The sequence below is a fragment of the Gigantopelta aegis genome, chromosome 15 (genome assembly GCF_016097555.1).
Source record: "Gigantopelta aegis isolate Gae_Host chromosome 15, Gae_host_genome, whole genome shotgun sequence".
Lineage (NCBI taxonomy): Eukaryota > Metazoa > Mollusca > Gastropoda > Neomphalida > Peltospiridae > Gigantopelta > Gigantopelta aegis.
This window is the reverse complement of record NC_054713.1, coordinates 44,547,586-44,564,691: the sequence shown is the minus strand read 5'-3', so window position 1 is coordinate 44,564,691 and position 17,106 is coordinate 44,547,586. Positions and strand designations below refer to the sequence as shown.

Below are 17,106 nucleotides of genomic sequence, written 5' to 3'. Positions count from 1 at the left end.
TGACAGCACTGTGCTTCATGTTCATGCTTCCAGTCCACTAGGATGTAAAACAGTAAATAGGAAACCTAAAAGTTAAAGATTTTTCACTTGAATTACACATCAAATCATTTTTTGTAATAGCTCTAGGATTGACCCCTCAGAGTAAACATTGAAACGTTTTGATCATATCCATGTACTATACTAGTCATGTCATATTAGGCCAATAGGAACCGTGCTCCTCCTTACCCCCAGTAAGACAAAAATATACGAGGTGTTTTCTGTTCTACCCTATATAAAGACAAAAAACTGGTTTGTGCCCCCCCCCCCCCCCCCCCCCCCCACACACACACACACTATAGACTACTAGAGATTGTGCCCATTCTCAAACTATTGCTCCTACGAGCCTGCATATAGGGCAACGTGGTCTAATGTATTGTCATGTTCATTGGGAAATCGCTAATTTTAAATGTAATACCTATTCAATATCTGTCTTCTTTTGTATACACATAACAATAAATCTAAACCCCGGCATATTCATTGTTTATACATTAAAATTAATCCAAACCCCAGCATATTCACATCAATTCTGTTATTCAATCTGAAGGAACAACTATAGTTAGTATTCCTGCGACAATCAGTTATGGAGTTTCTTAGTCGATCGCTATATCCGTAAACAGGTTTGTGGCAGCATTAAAAACAAGATTCCGACTAGAAATTAAAACAAACGGTTTGAACATTATTTAAGATCTCCGGAATATTCGTCGTTAAAAAGGGTTAGATTTAGTGATGGGTTGAGATTTAGTGATGAGGTTAGATTTAGTGATGGGTTGAGATTTAGTGATGGGGTTAGATTTAGTGATGGGTTGAGATTTAGTGATGGGGTTAGATTTAGTGATGGGGTTAGATTTAGTGATGGGTTGAGATTTATTGATGGGGTTAAATTTAGTGATGGGTTGAGATTTAGTGATGGGGTTAGATTTAGTGATGGGTTGAGATTTAGTGATGGGGTTAGATTTAGTGATGGGGTTAGATTTAGTGATGGGTTGAGATTTAGTGATGGGGTTAGATTTAGTGATGAGGTTAGATTTAGTGATGGGTTGAGATTTATTGATGGGGTTAAATTTAGTGATGGGTTGAGATTTAGTGATGGGGTTAGATTTAGTGATGGGGTTAGATTTAGTGATGGATTGAGATTTAGTGATGGGGTTAGATTTAGTGATGGGTTGAGATTTAGTGATGGGGTTAGATTTAGTGATGGGTTGAGATTTAGTGATGGGGTTAGATTTAGTGATGGGGTTAGATTTAGTGAAAGGGTTAGATTTAGTGATGGGGTTAGATTTAGTGATGGGGTTAGATTTAGTGAAAGGGTTAGATTTAGTGATGTGGCTAGATTTAGTGATGGGTTGAGATTTAGTGATGGGGTTAGATTTAGTGATGGGTTGAGATTTAGTGATGAGGTTAGATTTAGTGATGGGTTGAGATTTAGTGATGGGGTTAGATTTAGTGATGGGTTGAGATTTAGTGATGGGGTTAGATTTAGTGATGGGGTTAGATTTAGTGATGGGTTGAGATTTATTGATGGGGTTAAATTTAGTGATGGGTTGAGATTTAGTGATGGGGTTAGATTTAGTGATGGGTTGAGATTTAGTGATGGGGTTAGATTTAGTGATGGGGTTAGATTTAGTGATGGGTTGAGATTTAGTGATGGGGTTAGATTTAGTGATGAGGTTAGATTTAGTGATGGGTTGAGATTTATTGATGGGGTTAAATTTAGTGATGGGTTGAGATTTAGTGATGGGGTTAGATTTAGTGATGGGGTTAGATTTAGTGATGGATTGAGATTTAGTGATGGGGTTAGATTTAGTGATGGGTTGAGATTTAGTGATGGGGTTAGATTTAGTGATGGGTTGAGATTTAGTGATGGGGTTAGATTTAGTGATGGGGTTAGATTTAGTGAAAGGGTTAGATTTAGTGATGGGGTTAGATTTAGTGATGGGGTTAGATTTAGTGAAAGGGTTAGATTTAGTGATGTGGCTAGATTTAGTGATGGGTTGAGATTTAGTGATGGGGTTAGATTTAGTGATGGGTTGAGATTTAGTGATGGGGTTAGATTTAGTGATGGGTTGAGATTTAGTGATGGGTTGAGATTTAGTGATGGGCTTAGATTTAGTGATGGGGTTAGATTTAGTGATGGGTTGAGATTTAGTGATGGGCTTAGATTTAGTGTAGATTTAGTGAAAGGGTTAGATTTAGTGATGGATTGAGATTTAGTGATGGGGTTAGATTTAGTGATGGGTTGAGATTTAGTGATGGGTTGAGATTTAGTGATGGGTTGAGATTTAGTGATGAGGTTAGATTTAGTGATGGGTTGAGATTTAGTGATGGATTGAGATTTAGAGATGGGGTTAGATTTAGTGATGGGGTTAGATTTAGGGTTAGGGCGAGGTTCTCTCTTTATATTAGTACAATGGGGGAAGTGGGGGGGGGGGGGGGAGGAGGGGCAATATTTTGTAGTTTGACAGAATTAGTTTTTTTTTGTATGGTTCATCAAAACACATAGGGCCTACAGTATTGTAATTTCTTAAATGCTAATAATTTGTGTATGTAGTTTTTCTCATAAATATTTTCTTATTTTGATAAAATGTGTTTTCTGAACTGATCTTTGTTTTTATTTAAGAGAGATAATGAAGTAATATCAAAGTCTTTTCTGACACAGAGTATAGTACTAGTTCTGATGCGACGTCCAGGTCACGGCGGAATGTGTGCTAAAACACCTAACTGCAGCTAGCGCTTACTCCGTCTCAGAGATACCCCCGGCGAGTTCAGGAGCCAGAGCGCTCGCATACAATTTGACTGGTACCGTCATCTTCTATCATATCGCATTCATCTAACGTTAGGTACAAAAAAAACAGTCTAGTAAGCGACCGCGATACCTTGCACTCCTGAACGTCACCAGGTCACACCTAACTGGGGCAAGCGCCCATAAAGTGTGACAAACAAGATTATATACCTGTTGGCATCTACTGTTTCACCACGTAGGTATCTTTGCGTGTGTTCCTGCCTTTTTGGCAAGAATAACAACGGTTATCATACTGATATTCTTAATAAGGAGCGTACACGTACGAGACGGGGGGGGGGGGAACAGGGGGGGGGGGGGGGGGGGGGGGGGGGAACTGCGCCTAATACTGGATCAAAACCTCAAATTCAGGCAAAAATGATAGATATTCGGGAAAAATATGCTAACCTAAAAGCTTTTTACCATGTATTTCTATGATTCTACCCTCAAAATTAGTTTGCAACCCTATATAGCTGGTTGTAGGAGCCGGGGGAGCGTGGGGGGGGGGGGGGAGCGTGGGGGGGGGGGGGGGGGGGGGGGGGGGGGGAGGATTTTTTTCGCCAGTTTTTATTTCGGGACTTTAAAATGTCTTATAATGCTAATACGGAAACCTGACGATAGAACAACCATAAAAATTAGCCCCCCCCCCCCCCCCCCCCCCCCGCAACACGCACATACTTTGAAAATCCGTCCTACGGGCCTGGATTGGTAGTAATACTAATATGTATGTAACCCAAACCAGATTTTCCCTTCCAATAATTTCGTACGTTCGAAAAAATATATGTTACGAAGAAAACCGAACATTGGCTTCCAGCCACATTAGCTGATGATCGCAAACACATTGGATGTACAGACACTGGTTTTCTAAAGAAGAAACACAGGCCCGTAGCAGGGGAGTGGCCTTTACATCTCGACTGAATGTAAAAGTTGTAGCGAGACTAACGGATCGAGATTAACGGCGAGAGTTACAGTAACGAGCAAATAACCTTTGAATCATGCCCCCGGACCCCCCAAATACCTCGATAGCAACTTAAAAATTTCCTAAATTTTGCGACAGTTATATATATAATTTTTTTTTTTTTTTTTAGGGTGGGAGAATCCAAAGAACCCCTACTGGAACGTTTGTGACATTCGGCCACGTGTCATTGTAGCCCCCACCCCCTAAATTGATTTTATGGATCCGTCCTCGTTGTGGTTGTGCAAGAAGAATGAAATATCCAGTAAAAAGAAGTTTGTTCTGTTTAACGACACCACTAGAGACATGTAGTCATTAGAGGAAACCCGCTACCTTTTTTTCCTAATGCAGCAAGTGATCTTTTAAATGCACTTTCCCACAGACAGGAAAGCACATACTACAGCCTTTGACCAGTTGTGTTGCACTAGTTGGAACGAGAAAACCCCAATCAGCTGAGTGGATCCACCAAGGTGGTTCGATCTTGACCTAAATCCTTCCCCTTCTCCAGTAAAGGATCTGCTCGGGAGTGGCAGTCCTACTGTAGACGAGGCACTAAACAGAGATTAATGGAATCATCCACTATTTTGTCAAATACCCATTCGACTCTGCATTGTGCAGAGATATGGCCTTGATCACGTATTACGGTTTTGTTGTTCAGATTTGTGATAAGACACACATACAAAAACTGGTTTCTCGTTCCACAAAAACTAACACTTCATACGAGTATACAGAGTGGTTTTCAATGGGTAATTTGACTGTAAAATCTGAATCTGACTGAAAATTTTACGTACCTGGATGTTGGATATCAGCAAACGCAAAAGAAGAAACAAAAAAAAGAAAGAAAGAAAGAAAGAAAAAAACAAAGAAAAAGAAGAACGAAGAAAAAAAGGAAAGAATGAATGAAACAAAACAAAAAACAAGTTGATTTTTTAAAAATATTAATAGCTAAACCTTTATTTAAATACGATTTGATGAGCAAAGACTCCATAATATATATATAGACCATATGCGTACGAGACAGGGTGTGTGTGTGTGTGGGGGGGGGAACTGCCCCCCCCCCCCCCCCCCTCCCAGTGCTGGATCAAAACCTCAAATTCGAGCAAAAATTATACAGATATTCGGGCAAAATTAACTATCTTGACACCTTTTTAAACATGTATTTCCACCATTTTACCCTCAAAATTAGTTGTAATCCATGTAAAAATGCATTAAAAAATGATTCGTTTACACCTGTTTGGTGGTAATGCTAATGTGGATAAATGTTGTTATTCATATTCGGGCATTTTCGTTTAATTCGGACAAAAGCCAGCCTGCTGTCTACAAAAATTGGAGCCCGTACGCCTATGATATAGACGTCATATCCGTCAACTCCCGCTTGGGATTGGTTTGTATGGGTGTGAACATTGTCAAACATGGACCCCAAATCACGCAGTTTGGGCATATTGTGATAGAAGTAACACAAAAATTGAACTCAAAATATTAATAAAGAGTCCTCTTTATCATCATGGCCCTATTTGCAATTTCGTTGAGACTAAAAATACCCGTATCTTTCTTTATTTTTAAACCATAGGTGGGCGATAAATCTCAGCTGAAGATAAATAACTGTGGTCTTCTAACTGACGCCAAACCATGTTGGGCTGGTGACGGGTTACACTGTTTTCTTTGCAAACTGAAGCGCAACCAACTGCAGACAACGATATTTAGGCTACCGCGAGAGTGACGTTCATCAAAAACCTTCACTCCGACTTCCGGTTACCATGAAATAATTTGTGATGTCATTGCATACGCGTTATCTAGATACCCATTAAGCTTGCTACACAATAAGATAATGCATATAGCGCAAGTATCACATTTCTGTAGTCAAATTATTATTATTATTATTATTATTATTATTATAATATTATTATTATTGGTGGAAACCTGCTATACTTTTCCATTAGCAACAAAGGATATTTCATACCCACGTTCCCATAGACATAATATGACATACTATGGCTTTTGATATACCAGTTGTGAGGCATTGGCTGGGACGGGGAAAACATCAGTCAGAGGACAGGTCCACCGAGGGTGTTTCATCCTATGACTAAAGAACACCATGCGAGTGCTATTCCAATTGAGTTAGATCTCGCCCCGATCTCAAGCACATATGCACAATACTTAGTAAGATGTTTCAGATATACACACTGGTCAACACACAGTGGCCCACCCAACCATTTACTTTCCAGATTACCTGCCAATTAGAGCTGTAACAAAAGGGGAAGTCGCGATACGATACGTATCCCGATATCAGATTGTTGATAGAACTACAGTTTTTGCAAAATATAATTTGTTCCGGTCTCTCAAGATAATGTAGCTGAAATAGTGGGTAACAGGATACATATATGAATTATGCAGTACAGTTTAAATATCTGGGTACTTTAGCCTTGGCTGAAATAGTGGGTAACAGGTTACATATATGAATTATGCAGTACGGTTTAAATATCTGGGGCCTTTGGCCTTGCAAAATGACAACAAACCACAATCAGCAAGTGTATTTTGAATTTTCGCCCCGAGGTTCGTGTTTTCGTGGAATTGCCCCGGTGGTCATGGGGATGCAGATGATACGCACCCGTATGTGCCATACACCGTTTATATTGTTTGGTGTATTTAACCAAAATGTTAGGTCATGTTTTATGGTATTAATGAACCAGCATTTTGCATCCCTATCAAAGTCTTGTTCACAGTTCTCTAAATATTTTCACGTCTCTTTTCAAATTGTTGTATCCACCCTTGGACATTATGTCTGAGAACAGAATAAATAAATAAATAAACACACAAACACACACACACACATACACATATACTCTCTCTCTCTCTGACACACACACACACGCACACGCACAGACACACACGTTTTAGTATTGATCTAACCCCTCTAAGTACTAGTAATGAAACCGAAGAAAAGCAAACAAACACGCATATTGACGTAATATCAAACTTTATTTTTCAACAACAGCGTTCACAAAAAAAAAAATTCACCAACAAATGACAACTTGGTGTTCAATAATAAATATACACAACCATCAACAATATTTAATATCACAAAAACACAGTAATTCTCAAACAAGACGCTAAATCCACCAACGGACCCCCTCTCTCCCTTCCTAAACCAAAAACCCACAAAAACCCCACAGCTAAAAAAATTATTTTCCAGAATACATCCATGTGGATATAGAATTAAAAAAAATAGCTGTGAAAATCTGCTTTTAGACTTTGTGTATAATTAACAGTCAGTTTTCTATTAAGAATAGTAATCATGATTTATATCTATAGTTTGATTAAACAGAACTGGATCTCCCAAAATGTATTTTTGTGTCTACCAATTTACAAGTTCTCCGTCAAACCTTTGGGCAGCAGTAAACAAAATATTATATCACCGGAGTTAGAGATAAACGAGAAGGACGAAAACGTTTTTCTCAATCAAACCCCGAATCTCTACACGATGACAAAATAGGGATTGATTCCAGCAATCTCTGTCTAGTGCCTCTTTCATTGGACACCACAACTGGACAAATGCCGTGGTATGTGCTTTCCTGTCTGTGGGAAAGTGCATATAAAAGATCCCTTGTTGCATTAGGAAAACATGTAACGTTGAAAACTGCATTGACTCTTGCATTACGACTATAATTCAAAAGGAATCTTTAAATTAAAACAGGTTCATAGTATAGAGATTCAGGCAAACATCGTTTGCATTCAAAAACCAAAATAAAACCGTCAACAAAGTGAACAACTTAATGCATACTAATAATATTATTAATACTGATAATACTTACTACTTAACTGTGAGACACTTAACAAACTGTACAATATAAATAATAATAATAATCTTGCTTTTGAGACAGTTAACCAACTCTAAATAATAATTCTGAACATGTATACAAACTCTTTATTTTCACGCAATATGGATCATTAAATGGAATGTTGTAACAAACATAAAACAATCTGAAATCTTGAAATCTATGACATGTCTCCAGCCATTCGTATCTAACGTTGTTTGGCACAGAAGAAGCATTTAAAACAAGTGTAATTCGACACCCTATCTGTTGCACCTTCCAGTGCCGGCGGTCCCCTCTCCCACCCACCCCAACCCCTTTCCTGTTCTGGACAGAGGAGCCAGCCAAGGTGTGTGTGTGTATCAAATATCAATCAATAAAATATTTACATGCTCCTATACCACGAAGGTTTCGAACATGTCTATCCCAGATTCGGCCACCGGATGCCAGTAGTCCAACCTGGGACAGAACAATTACTGGGGCAATTTTGATATTTAAACAAACAGGGAAAAAGGACTTTACAATAAATAATTTTGTGCGTTATTTTCCCAAACAATATTTAATATACAGCAAACAACTAACAATTTGTAACGCAAATTTAGATCGGGCAGTCCTAAATATAAATATTTTTGAAATATATTAATTAGCCCTCAAAATAGGGGTGGCAGGTGACTAGGAGGTTAGGCTTCAGCCACTGGAGGTTTTTTTTATTAGGGGAATATGTTTTACTTAGGGGCACCCATCGTATTGGGGACTTCGGTGTGGCCGAAACCCAGGAAGGCTCCGGGGGGGGGGGGGGGGGGGCAGTCCTAACAACTCTTACGGCCCAAACCGCCTACGCCTACCCCCCTAACCATCTTCCGGTGGAGTATCCCCCACCCACCCAGCACCCCCACCCCCCCGGCCAACCCAACCGTCGTGCCCTCCAGTCTCGGTGCCCCCCATCAAAAATTAGGCCCAAGGGCCAACGATTCTACCAAAAAACAACAACAATAATAATAAAAAAATAAAAAAAAAATAAACAGTATTTAAACAGGGAAAGTTAAGCGTCTGGTGAGTCTGGCAATGTAAAAACGTATCCTGGCGATTCCAAGTCCAGGGGCGCCTCTCTATAATCCTGGAGAAACAGAACGTTATGCCATTCATCAGACGCTGGCACCACTTTAATTTAGAAACCTAGCGCATACAAGTATGGTATAGAACCATGTTGCATACCCTAGGATAGGAGCAGCGCACCGCCCTATTAAATTCCTATTTCCTATTATAAAAAGAGGTTAAAAACATAAATAACTTATCATAAAAAACACATATTTAAAAGAGCACGCTGGTAACCTATTTAATTAAAAAAGTAAACACCAAACTAAAAATTGAAACGATTTATACAATATATTTGACCGGCGAGAAGGGGGGTTGTTACTGGTATCAAATATGAACTTTTTTCTACATTTTCCCTGGACACCTATCTAAATAGCTTACTATTACACTATACCAATTGTTTTAACCTCAGCGGGGTGGTTCATTTAAACCACTGACACACCCCCACCAGCATACGTCCTTGTATTTTCACTACATCTATATGCGTTAATTTCAGCGTTGATTAAATTCCGATTTGTCAATATTCCACGAATTATATTAGCATAGAAAGGATAATTGAATTATCACAGGACAACTACTCAAATTAATCTACCAAACAGACATCTATATGTGGTGATGCAGGTTTCTTCCTCAACTCTCAAGACTATTACCAAAATGACGTCAAATAGCCTATGATTAATAACAAACCAACATGCTCTAGTGGCGTCGTTACACAGAAACAACCTTTAACTTTAACATTAGGCCAGTCGTTGCGACTATCACAGATCCTGTGTTTATAAAATAGGAACGTATGCTGCCACAAAGTGAGGTTGTGGCCTTCCACAAAAAAAAAAAAAAAATCAATTAATCTAACAAACAAACAAAACAAAACCCTGGATACTAAGACGTCATGGCAACGTCATATATCAGTTCAGACTATATTTTACCAAAGCGTGAGCTTTAAACTATTTTCTATCCAAGGGTCAAAGGGTCCAAGGGTCAAAGTCTTAGAGAAACAACACGTCCAATCGATTCCGTAACAAGCAAATGTGAAAACACTGATAATTGTTGCGACTATCCGATCCTCGTTACTATACACAATGTAGAAAAGCTTTTGATATCAAGTGTATTTCATTAAACAACCATTTAATTTTAGTCCAAAAGCCCATGAACACCAACATATATCTGCAGCAACAACTAAAAGACTCAAATCCGCGTCATTATTACTTCCATCACTCGTTCAGCACTATACAGATATTAAAAACACAAAATCAGTGTCTATAAATATTTTCCAAAATAATATACATTAAAACATTCCAAACTAAAAAAATCTAAACAAACAAATATTATGGCTTAGTTTTACATAATATAATCAATATACACGAAAAAAAAAGCCAGAGGATACCAGTTGAGATATATCGATTAGGTTCGTGTTACTGATACGCCAATAACACCCTTATGAAGTCCCGTCCAAAAATGAAAACAAGTTATACATGATTTTAACCACACTTAACACCTATATTAAAACAAAACCGAATACTTATTTATCATTATATCCAATAATTAAAAAAAAACCCATTCGTGTGTGAAAAGAGAAAGTTACCGAATTACTGTAAATTATCTCCATTACAACAGACGTTTAGTTTGAAATTTGAAATAGTTCACTGATGTACCCTCTAGTGTCTATATGAAATTATTACCTTGAGCACGAGTGTGAGACATTTGCTACCTGTGAAGATATACTGTGTCAGAATTGAATATACCAGCTAATTTAAGTAGATGATAATGATGATGATGATAACTAGTTTAACGTGCCCATATACCACTAGGGTTTCGAACACGCCCATCCCGAGTCCGACCTCCGATAAGATCGGTGGCCTGACTCGGGATGGAGGGGGGGGGGGGGGGGGGGATTGGGGTAGAGTTTAAAATGGGCAGAATTTTGAAAATAGCAATTAGTAAAAAAGTTAATAGAATAAATAAAAAAAAAAAAAATAAAAAAGTTACAAGCCAAAAAGAAGAAGAATTGACTGCTCGGCCGAATATTTATATAATTTGGAGCATTTTAGAAGGACAGTCCAAAATTAAATGAGAGAAAGAAGAGAGGATCGGACTATTTAATAATATTTAAAAAAAGAAGAAGTAATTTCGACATAAAATTTTGAACGAAGGTCTAAAAGTTTAAAGTCCGATCAATATGGTCCGGGCCGGAGGGGAGGGGGTAAGTTTGAGGTGGGCGGAATTTGGAATACGAATTTAGTAGTTAGGTCGAAGACCGAAACCAAATTGAGCTACACAAATTTAAGTCCAAACAAAAAAATTAGACTGCTCGACCGAAAAGGTTTTAAGGTGATTTGAGCAATTTAGACGGGCTTCCAAAATAAACTGCGTCGGACTGTTTACAAAAAAATAAACATAAAAGTTTGAATGGGGGCCACAAATTTTAAAGTCCGACTAAGCCCTTTGAAGGTTGGTGACTACGAAGGGCTGAGAGGGGCAGCCTTGTCCAGGTTGGGGAGCAGATGTTTCTTGTGAAGCAGGGTCCGTATCACGTGCAGGTACACAGCGTCGCCGCAGACTGCCTTGACCATCCGGTGTATGGTGTGGCTATCCATTTCCGGGATGATTATCGCCTGTCTGTAGACGTCCTGACGGCGCTGTGTGACCACAAGTCCTGGTTCTCCTTCCAACCTAATGCTGTGAAGTTCAAAATGCGTGTCGTCGGGCAGCTTGGTCCATGCCACGTTGAAAGAAAGAAGTGTTTTATTTAACGACGCACTCAACACATTTTATTTACGGTTATATGGCGTCAGACATATGGTTAAGGACCACACATATTTTGAGAGGAAACCCGCTGTCGCCACTACATGGGCTACTCTTCCGATTGGCAGCAAGGGATCTTTTATTTGCGCTTCCCACAGGCAGGATAGCACAAACCATGGCCTTTGTTGAACCAGTTATGGATCACTGGTCGGTGCAAGTGGTTTACACCTACCCATTGAGCCTTGCGGAGTACTCACTCAGGGTTTGGAGTCGGTATCTGGATTAAAAATCCCATGCCTCGACTGGGATCCGAACCCAGTACCTACCAGCCTGTAGACCGATGACCTGCCACGACGCCACCGAGGCCGGTATGCCACGTTGAGGAACTTCCCTCTCAGCTTCTTCGGATCAGCAGTGTCCCCCTGCAGAAGTTCCGGGTACTGTGGCTTGATCTTATCCACGGCTAAGTGCCAGTCTCCTGCCGGTTCTGCTGGGGGGGGGGGGGGGGGGGGGTAGACGGATGTTGCGGCGGTGCCTTGTCGGGCTGGTGGGTCGGCGAAGTAGCCTTCCTCTTGCCTGCAGCAGCAACAACAGGCGACTCAACGGGGGCAGTCGATAAAGTTGACCGCCGCGCAGGAGACGCAATCCTCGGAGTAGAAGTCGGTGGCTCCCTCCTCTTCCTCTAGTACATTGCTGTTTCCAGGGACTCCTGGGCCTTCGGCTCTGTCGTCCTCTTCTGAGTGGTCGGCGGGGGCGGCGACGCAGAAGGGACCGCCATTGGCGGTTGAGCCGCCAGCTTTGCTCCCCCCTGTACCGCCCCTGGCGCGCGTTTCCTCATTCTCCTTCCTCTTCCTCCTCTTGTCTGCGGGACCGCGTCACCGTACACCGGGTGACGGTTGCCCGTGACCCGGTGTACGTGACGCGATACTCCAACAACATTCCATAGGATTGCATAAGTCCCCCCAGGTGGGGGGGGGGGGGGGGGGGGTAATCGCAGAGCAACTTCGGCGACGTCTACTCGCAGCGGAGTCATAGCTAGGAGTGTTTAAGTAGATATCCACGCAACAAATCAAATTATATACATAATCTTCAAATACATACTGTCAAATACTGTTATCTTCAATACAGTAACATATCAAAATGTATATATTCTACCTTCCAAAATATATTAATAAAATACTAATATGGATGAATGGATGTTTAACGACACCCCAGCACAAAATTACACATTGGCTATTGGGTGTAAAAAAAAACCCTACCCTCCCCCAACCCCACAAATACCCCCCCCCCAACATCACCTCCCCATTAAAAACGCATAACAAAAAAAACCCACCCCACATTACATTGTCTAGTTCAAGCAAGAAACCAAATTAAATATACATTTTTAAAAAAGATACACTCATTTCCTAACAAACTACTGAATCATTAATCATGTATTAGCTATTACAAGCACTAAATTAAACTATGTAATCAACCTTCTAAAATATACTGAGAGAAAAAAAAAATCAATTTGTTCCATTAGCTATACAAAAAAGCCCAGAAGATTACATCGAATTATAAATATCCTTATGAATTTAATTAACGACTACAAGCAACGCATCGAATATATCTGAATGACAACACTGTATTCCCTGATAAAAATCATATACCGGTATCTGCACAAGACAGAATCGAAAGGACATTAGGCAAAATCGTGATTGCTTCCATGATCCACTATCAGGTGCTCGTCCTTAAGAGGACTGCCACTCCTATGGCCGATGCCCCGTTTAGGGTACCGAGTACTAGTTCATTACATCAGCTACTCGAACCACGAAATCAGTTTATATACACATGTTCTGAAATACTGAGTGAAAACACTAACTAATGTAGCTATCACAAACAACTAATCAAATTAAATATACCACATGTCCCTTCTATATACTACACTGTTAACATTAATTTATGTATTAATCAATTCCGTCAGCTATTCCAAGCAACAAATCAAATTCATTGTATGACTTGTACCTTCTATATACCATTAAACTGTTAATTAGTTACATAAGCTAGTCCAAGCAAAAAATCATTTATATACAAGCTATATGTAATACGCGCATATACTATTATGTGTACGGTATAAATTATCATACCAATGTAACAGGCGCATATTCTATCATATGTACGGTTGTCACGGTTGCTGTGGGATAGCATTTTGTTGCTCACACGCCTGACACAGTTGTGGAATTCATGACAGAACAAGTTGTGTGTTTTGGTGACTGATTCGAGGCGTAACAATTTTGATAATCCCAGCCAATATTTGCCACCAAGAGATTTCATGCTGAAGTTTGTGATTAAGAATGACGCGACGATTGATGAGTTTCGAGGGTTAACACGGCAATTTCTGAATGACAATTCATACCGTACATATAATAGTATATGCGCATATTACATTAACGGCATCATCACTACTAGATTCCACATCACTATCTGTCTCTGGTATTTCAACAACGTTATCTCCATCAGATTGAGCATCAGAAGGGAATGTAACCAAAGACATGTATGTAGGATTAATTTCATTCTAAGCAACAAATCAAATTAAATACGCTAAATATGTACCTTCTATATACCATCAAACTGTTAACGAATTCCACCAGCTAGTCCAGGCAACAAACCAAAATCAAATTGACCCCTCAACACTAGTTAATTTCATTAGCCATCACAAGCAACAGAACAAATTGTATATACTACAGGTACCTTCTAATATTTAAAAACACCAAGTGTCAATTGGCAGTATTCGAACCTACTGCTCCAATTCGCATGGCATTTGACAGCCCGCGATGTTAACCGCAGTGCTACCGGATCTTCAGCAAAGCAATGGAAGCCAGTTAACCGTAGTTAACGACGTGTACTGTCAAATATACTATAAAAATTCAAATTCACCCCATCAACGAAAGAAAACAATACATCATCTCCTACAAACTACCCAAAGAGGAAGAGGGCATCAAATTACACGGTGTCTTCAGTAGTCATTTCTGATTTGTACTGTTTATGCCAAGAACCACCTCTAACTGCATACACTTTCATTTGAAAGACATTACATGAAACAAAGTTCTACTATAAAATTATGTAAATACTAATACCAATGAGCTTGGAGAAAAAGAGGTTGGGTATTAATACCACAGATGATGAAATCTGATGGACAATACGATCAACAAATATAAAGTCATATGTCAAAGCAAGACATTGGCAAAATAGTGGCAAATATAATAACAATTTATGTACAAACATAATGCAAAGCTTAATATTCAGGTCAAAGACTTTGGCTCGCACCGAGAATGAAAACACATCAGTATATTAACGTCATCAAGAAATACCAACGCATTACATTAGCTGTGTCAGTATCTCAGGGATACACATCTTGTGAAATACCAACGCATTACATTAGCTGTGTCAGTATCTCAGGGATACACATCTTCTGAAATGCACTATGGTCCTCTATCTCAGAGAACGATCTGTTTTGAAATATACATTAGGTCAAAATACTAATTCATTCCTATGGATATGTCAAAATATGAAATCGCATAAAACACTGAACAGCAAAATCATTTATCATATATTATTGCTTAAAGGAAACATGACACGAGACCATATTATAGCTCATTTTAAAAGAAAAATGATATAAAAATAATATACAAATAACTTTATAACAATAAAATACGTGTAGTTAACTTAAAATTAAGAAATTACGCTAATCAGTATCAAAGTACGATTTATGCATATTTCTTCGTGAGCGTTCGGAAAAAAAGGGAAGTGACGTCAGAGCCGCTGTACTCTTCCATTGTTGTTAACTGTTTATATATGGAGTAAGGGGCTTACGATCTTTTCAGTCCAACAGTGCCGTACTGCGCGGCCTTTGGGTGTAAAAATAAACAGTTTAAACGATCGGGATTGTCTTTTTATGGTTTTCCAAAGGATTGTATCCGAAGAAAGACGCGTGTATTTTATCGCAAAGAAAAGATTGGACACCAACACCGCATAGTACTTTGGTGTCAGCCTAATTACAGCCCGGAGCCCGAACGTTACCCGGAGACAAAAACAGTACTCGGTTGCGAATGCCGAGGTGTACATTGTACATATTTGGCACAAAGATACACCTCAGCATGATGTATTATATATGTTAAAACAAAAATATAGAATTTTTTATTTATTTATTTTTTTGGAAAAAAAAAGATTTTTCATGTTAGGGCTGTAGGCCTACATAACAAAATCTGTATTCACCGTCCGAAGAAGGAAACGTCAATAAGTAATTAAATATGGCATATACAAACATGGGATTTGGCATGAGGATACATCTCAGTACGATGTATTTAAATATGTTTTTAAAAAACGTGTAGAAAACAATAATAATTTTAAATAATGTTTTTAATCTTCGGGCGGAATACGTCACAAAAACGTTCCTCATCGCTCGAAGCAACACGAAGTTCAATACAAAAAACCCCACTACTGTCGGTGTCGAAATAACTATTATGTTTCATCCACGGGCTGACTTGAGAATCGGAGTGTTGTTTTAGTTAATTGGTCCTTTCTTTCCGTGGCCTGCACATGTGATTCCTGATTGGCAGGTGTATATTGCAGGGTATCGACCAGGTAAGTGATTACCACGGTCTAGACATACGTACAAAATACGTGCCAGTTTTTTTAAGATCACAGGGTATTGTGGCGTAACCTGTCGCGACTATAGTACAATGTTAATAGACATTATCAGCCGCCCTGCTTCATTACTGTAAATAATGCTGTAAAACCCTTGATTAAGTAGACTTTCCCATCTAAATTACAAAACTGACCAATTACGTAGTACCAAAGAAAAGAAAATTATCACTTGGGTATCGTGAGTGGTCGTTTTTTACTCTAACGCACCCTACCAATAGGCCTAATAATATGCTACTTTTTTTATGAGAGAAAAATACTATAACCCCATTTCGTTCTATTGATGCAAATAGAAATATATTTAGTTTAAAAGTTGATTATACTCTCAAGTCATTTATGTTGTTTTACAAGCCAGGTTAATGAAAGTGAAGCGCCTTGTCGTAAATTAGAGCGTTTGTTTACACTGTGCATACAGATTTCATTATGTACAGCCCGAACATAAAAAATGCGACATTTTCTTTTAAAAACACCCAAAAATGTTTGTCCTACATTATATTTTTTACATATTTAAATACATCATATCGAGGTGTATCTTTATGCTAAATATGAATAGTATACACCTCGGCATTAGCATCCGAGTTTTGGTTTTGTCTCCGGGTTGCTTTCGGGCTCCGGGCTGTAAATTGGTCGACCGGTCTGGTCTGGCACCATCAGTTTCTCCACCCTCCGACTCGCTATTCGTTTTTTCTTCAGTATCACTGTTGTAAGTAAATGTGTGTCTTTCTTCATTTACTAACAGCTCATATTGATACGGCAAAACGTTTTGCGAACGAACACTCATTGTTTTGGTAAGCTGTGCAAGTCTTAGATTCTTTATGAGTGGTACGGACTAATGCTTTTAAGTGTAGGCTTCAGATCAAGCGACGCGTCTCTGACGTCACGGACCTCGTGATTGCCCTGCTCATTAAAGATCGGCAATTTCCGCTAAGAGCTCGTATCTGGGGTTCTTTTATGGAGATATTTTAAGTAATTAATTTTGTATAAAAAATATTTTTAGGTGATTC

The 17,106-nt window shown here is 39.1% G+C and overlaps 1 protein-coding gene across 1 annotated transcript; it reads right to left on the bottom strand.

Annotated features, from left to right (window-relative positions):
• Positions 1 to 743: 743 nt before the first annotated feature.
• LOC121389850 (uncharacterized threonine-rich GPI-anchored glycoprotein PJ4664.02-like) lies at positions 744 to 2,845 on the bottom strand. The gene is made up of 2 exons (XM_041521498.1): positions 2,775 to 2,845; positions 744 to 2,013 (listed from the first exon to the last, which is right to left on the bottom strand). Exons 1-2 carry the CDS (start codon positions 2,843 to 2,845, stop codon positions 744 to 746), a joined length of 1,341 nt encoding a protein of 446 aa, XP_041377432.1.
• Positions 2,846 to 17,106: the final 14,261 nt, after the last annotated feature.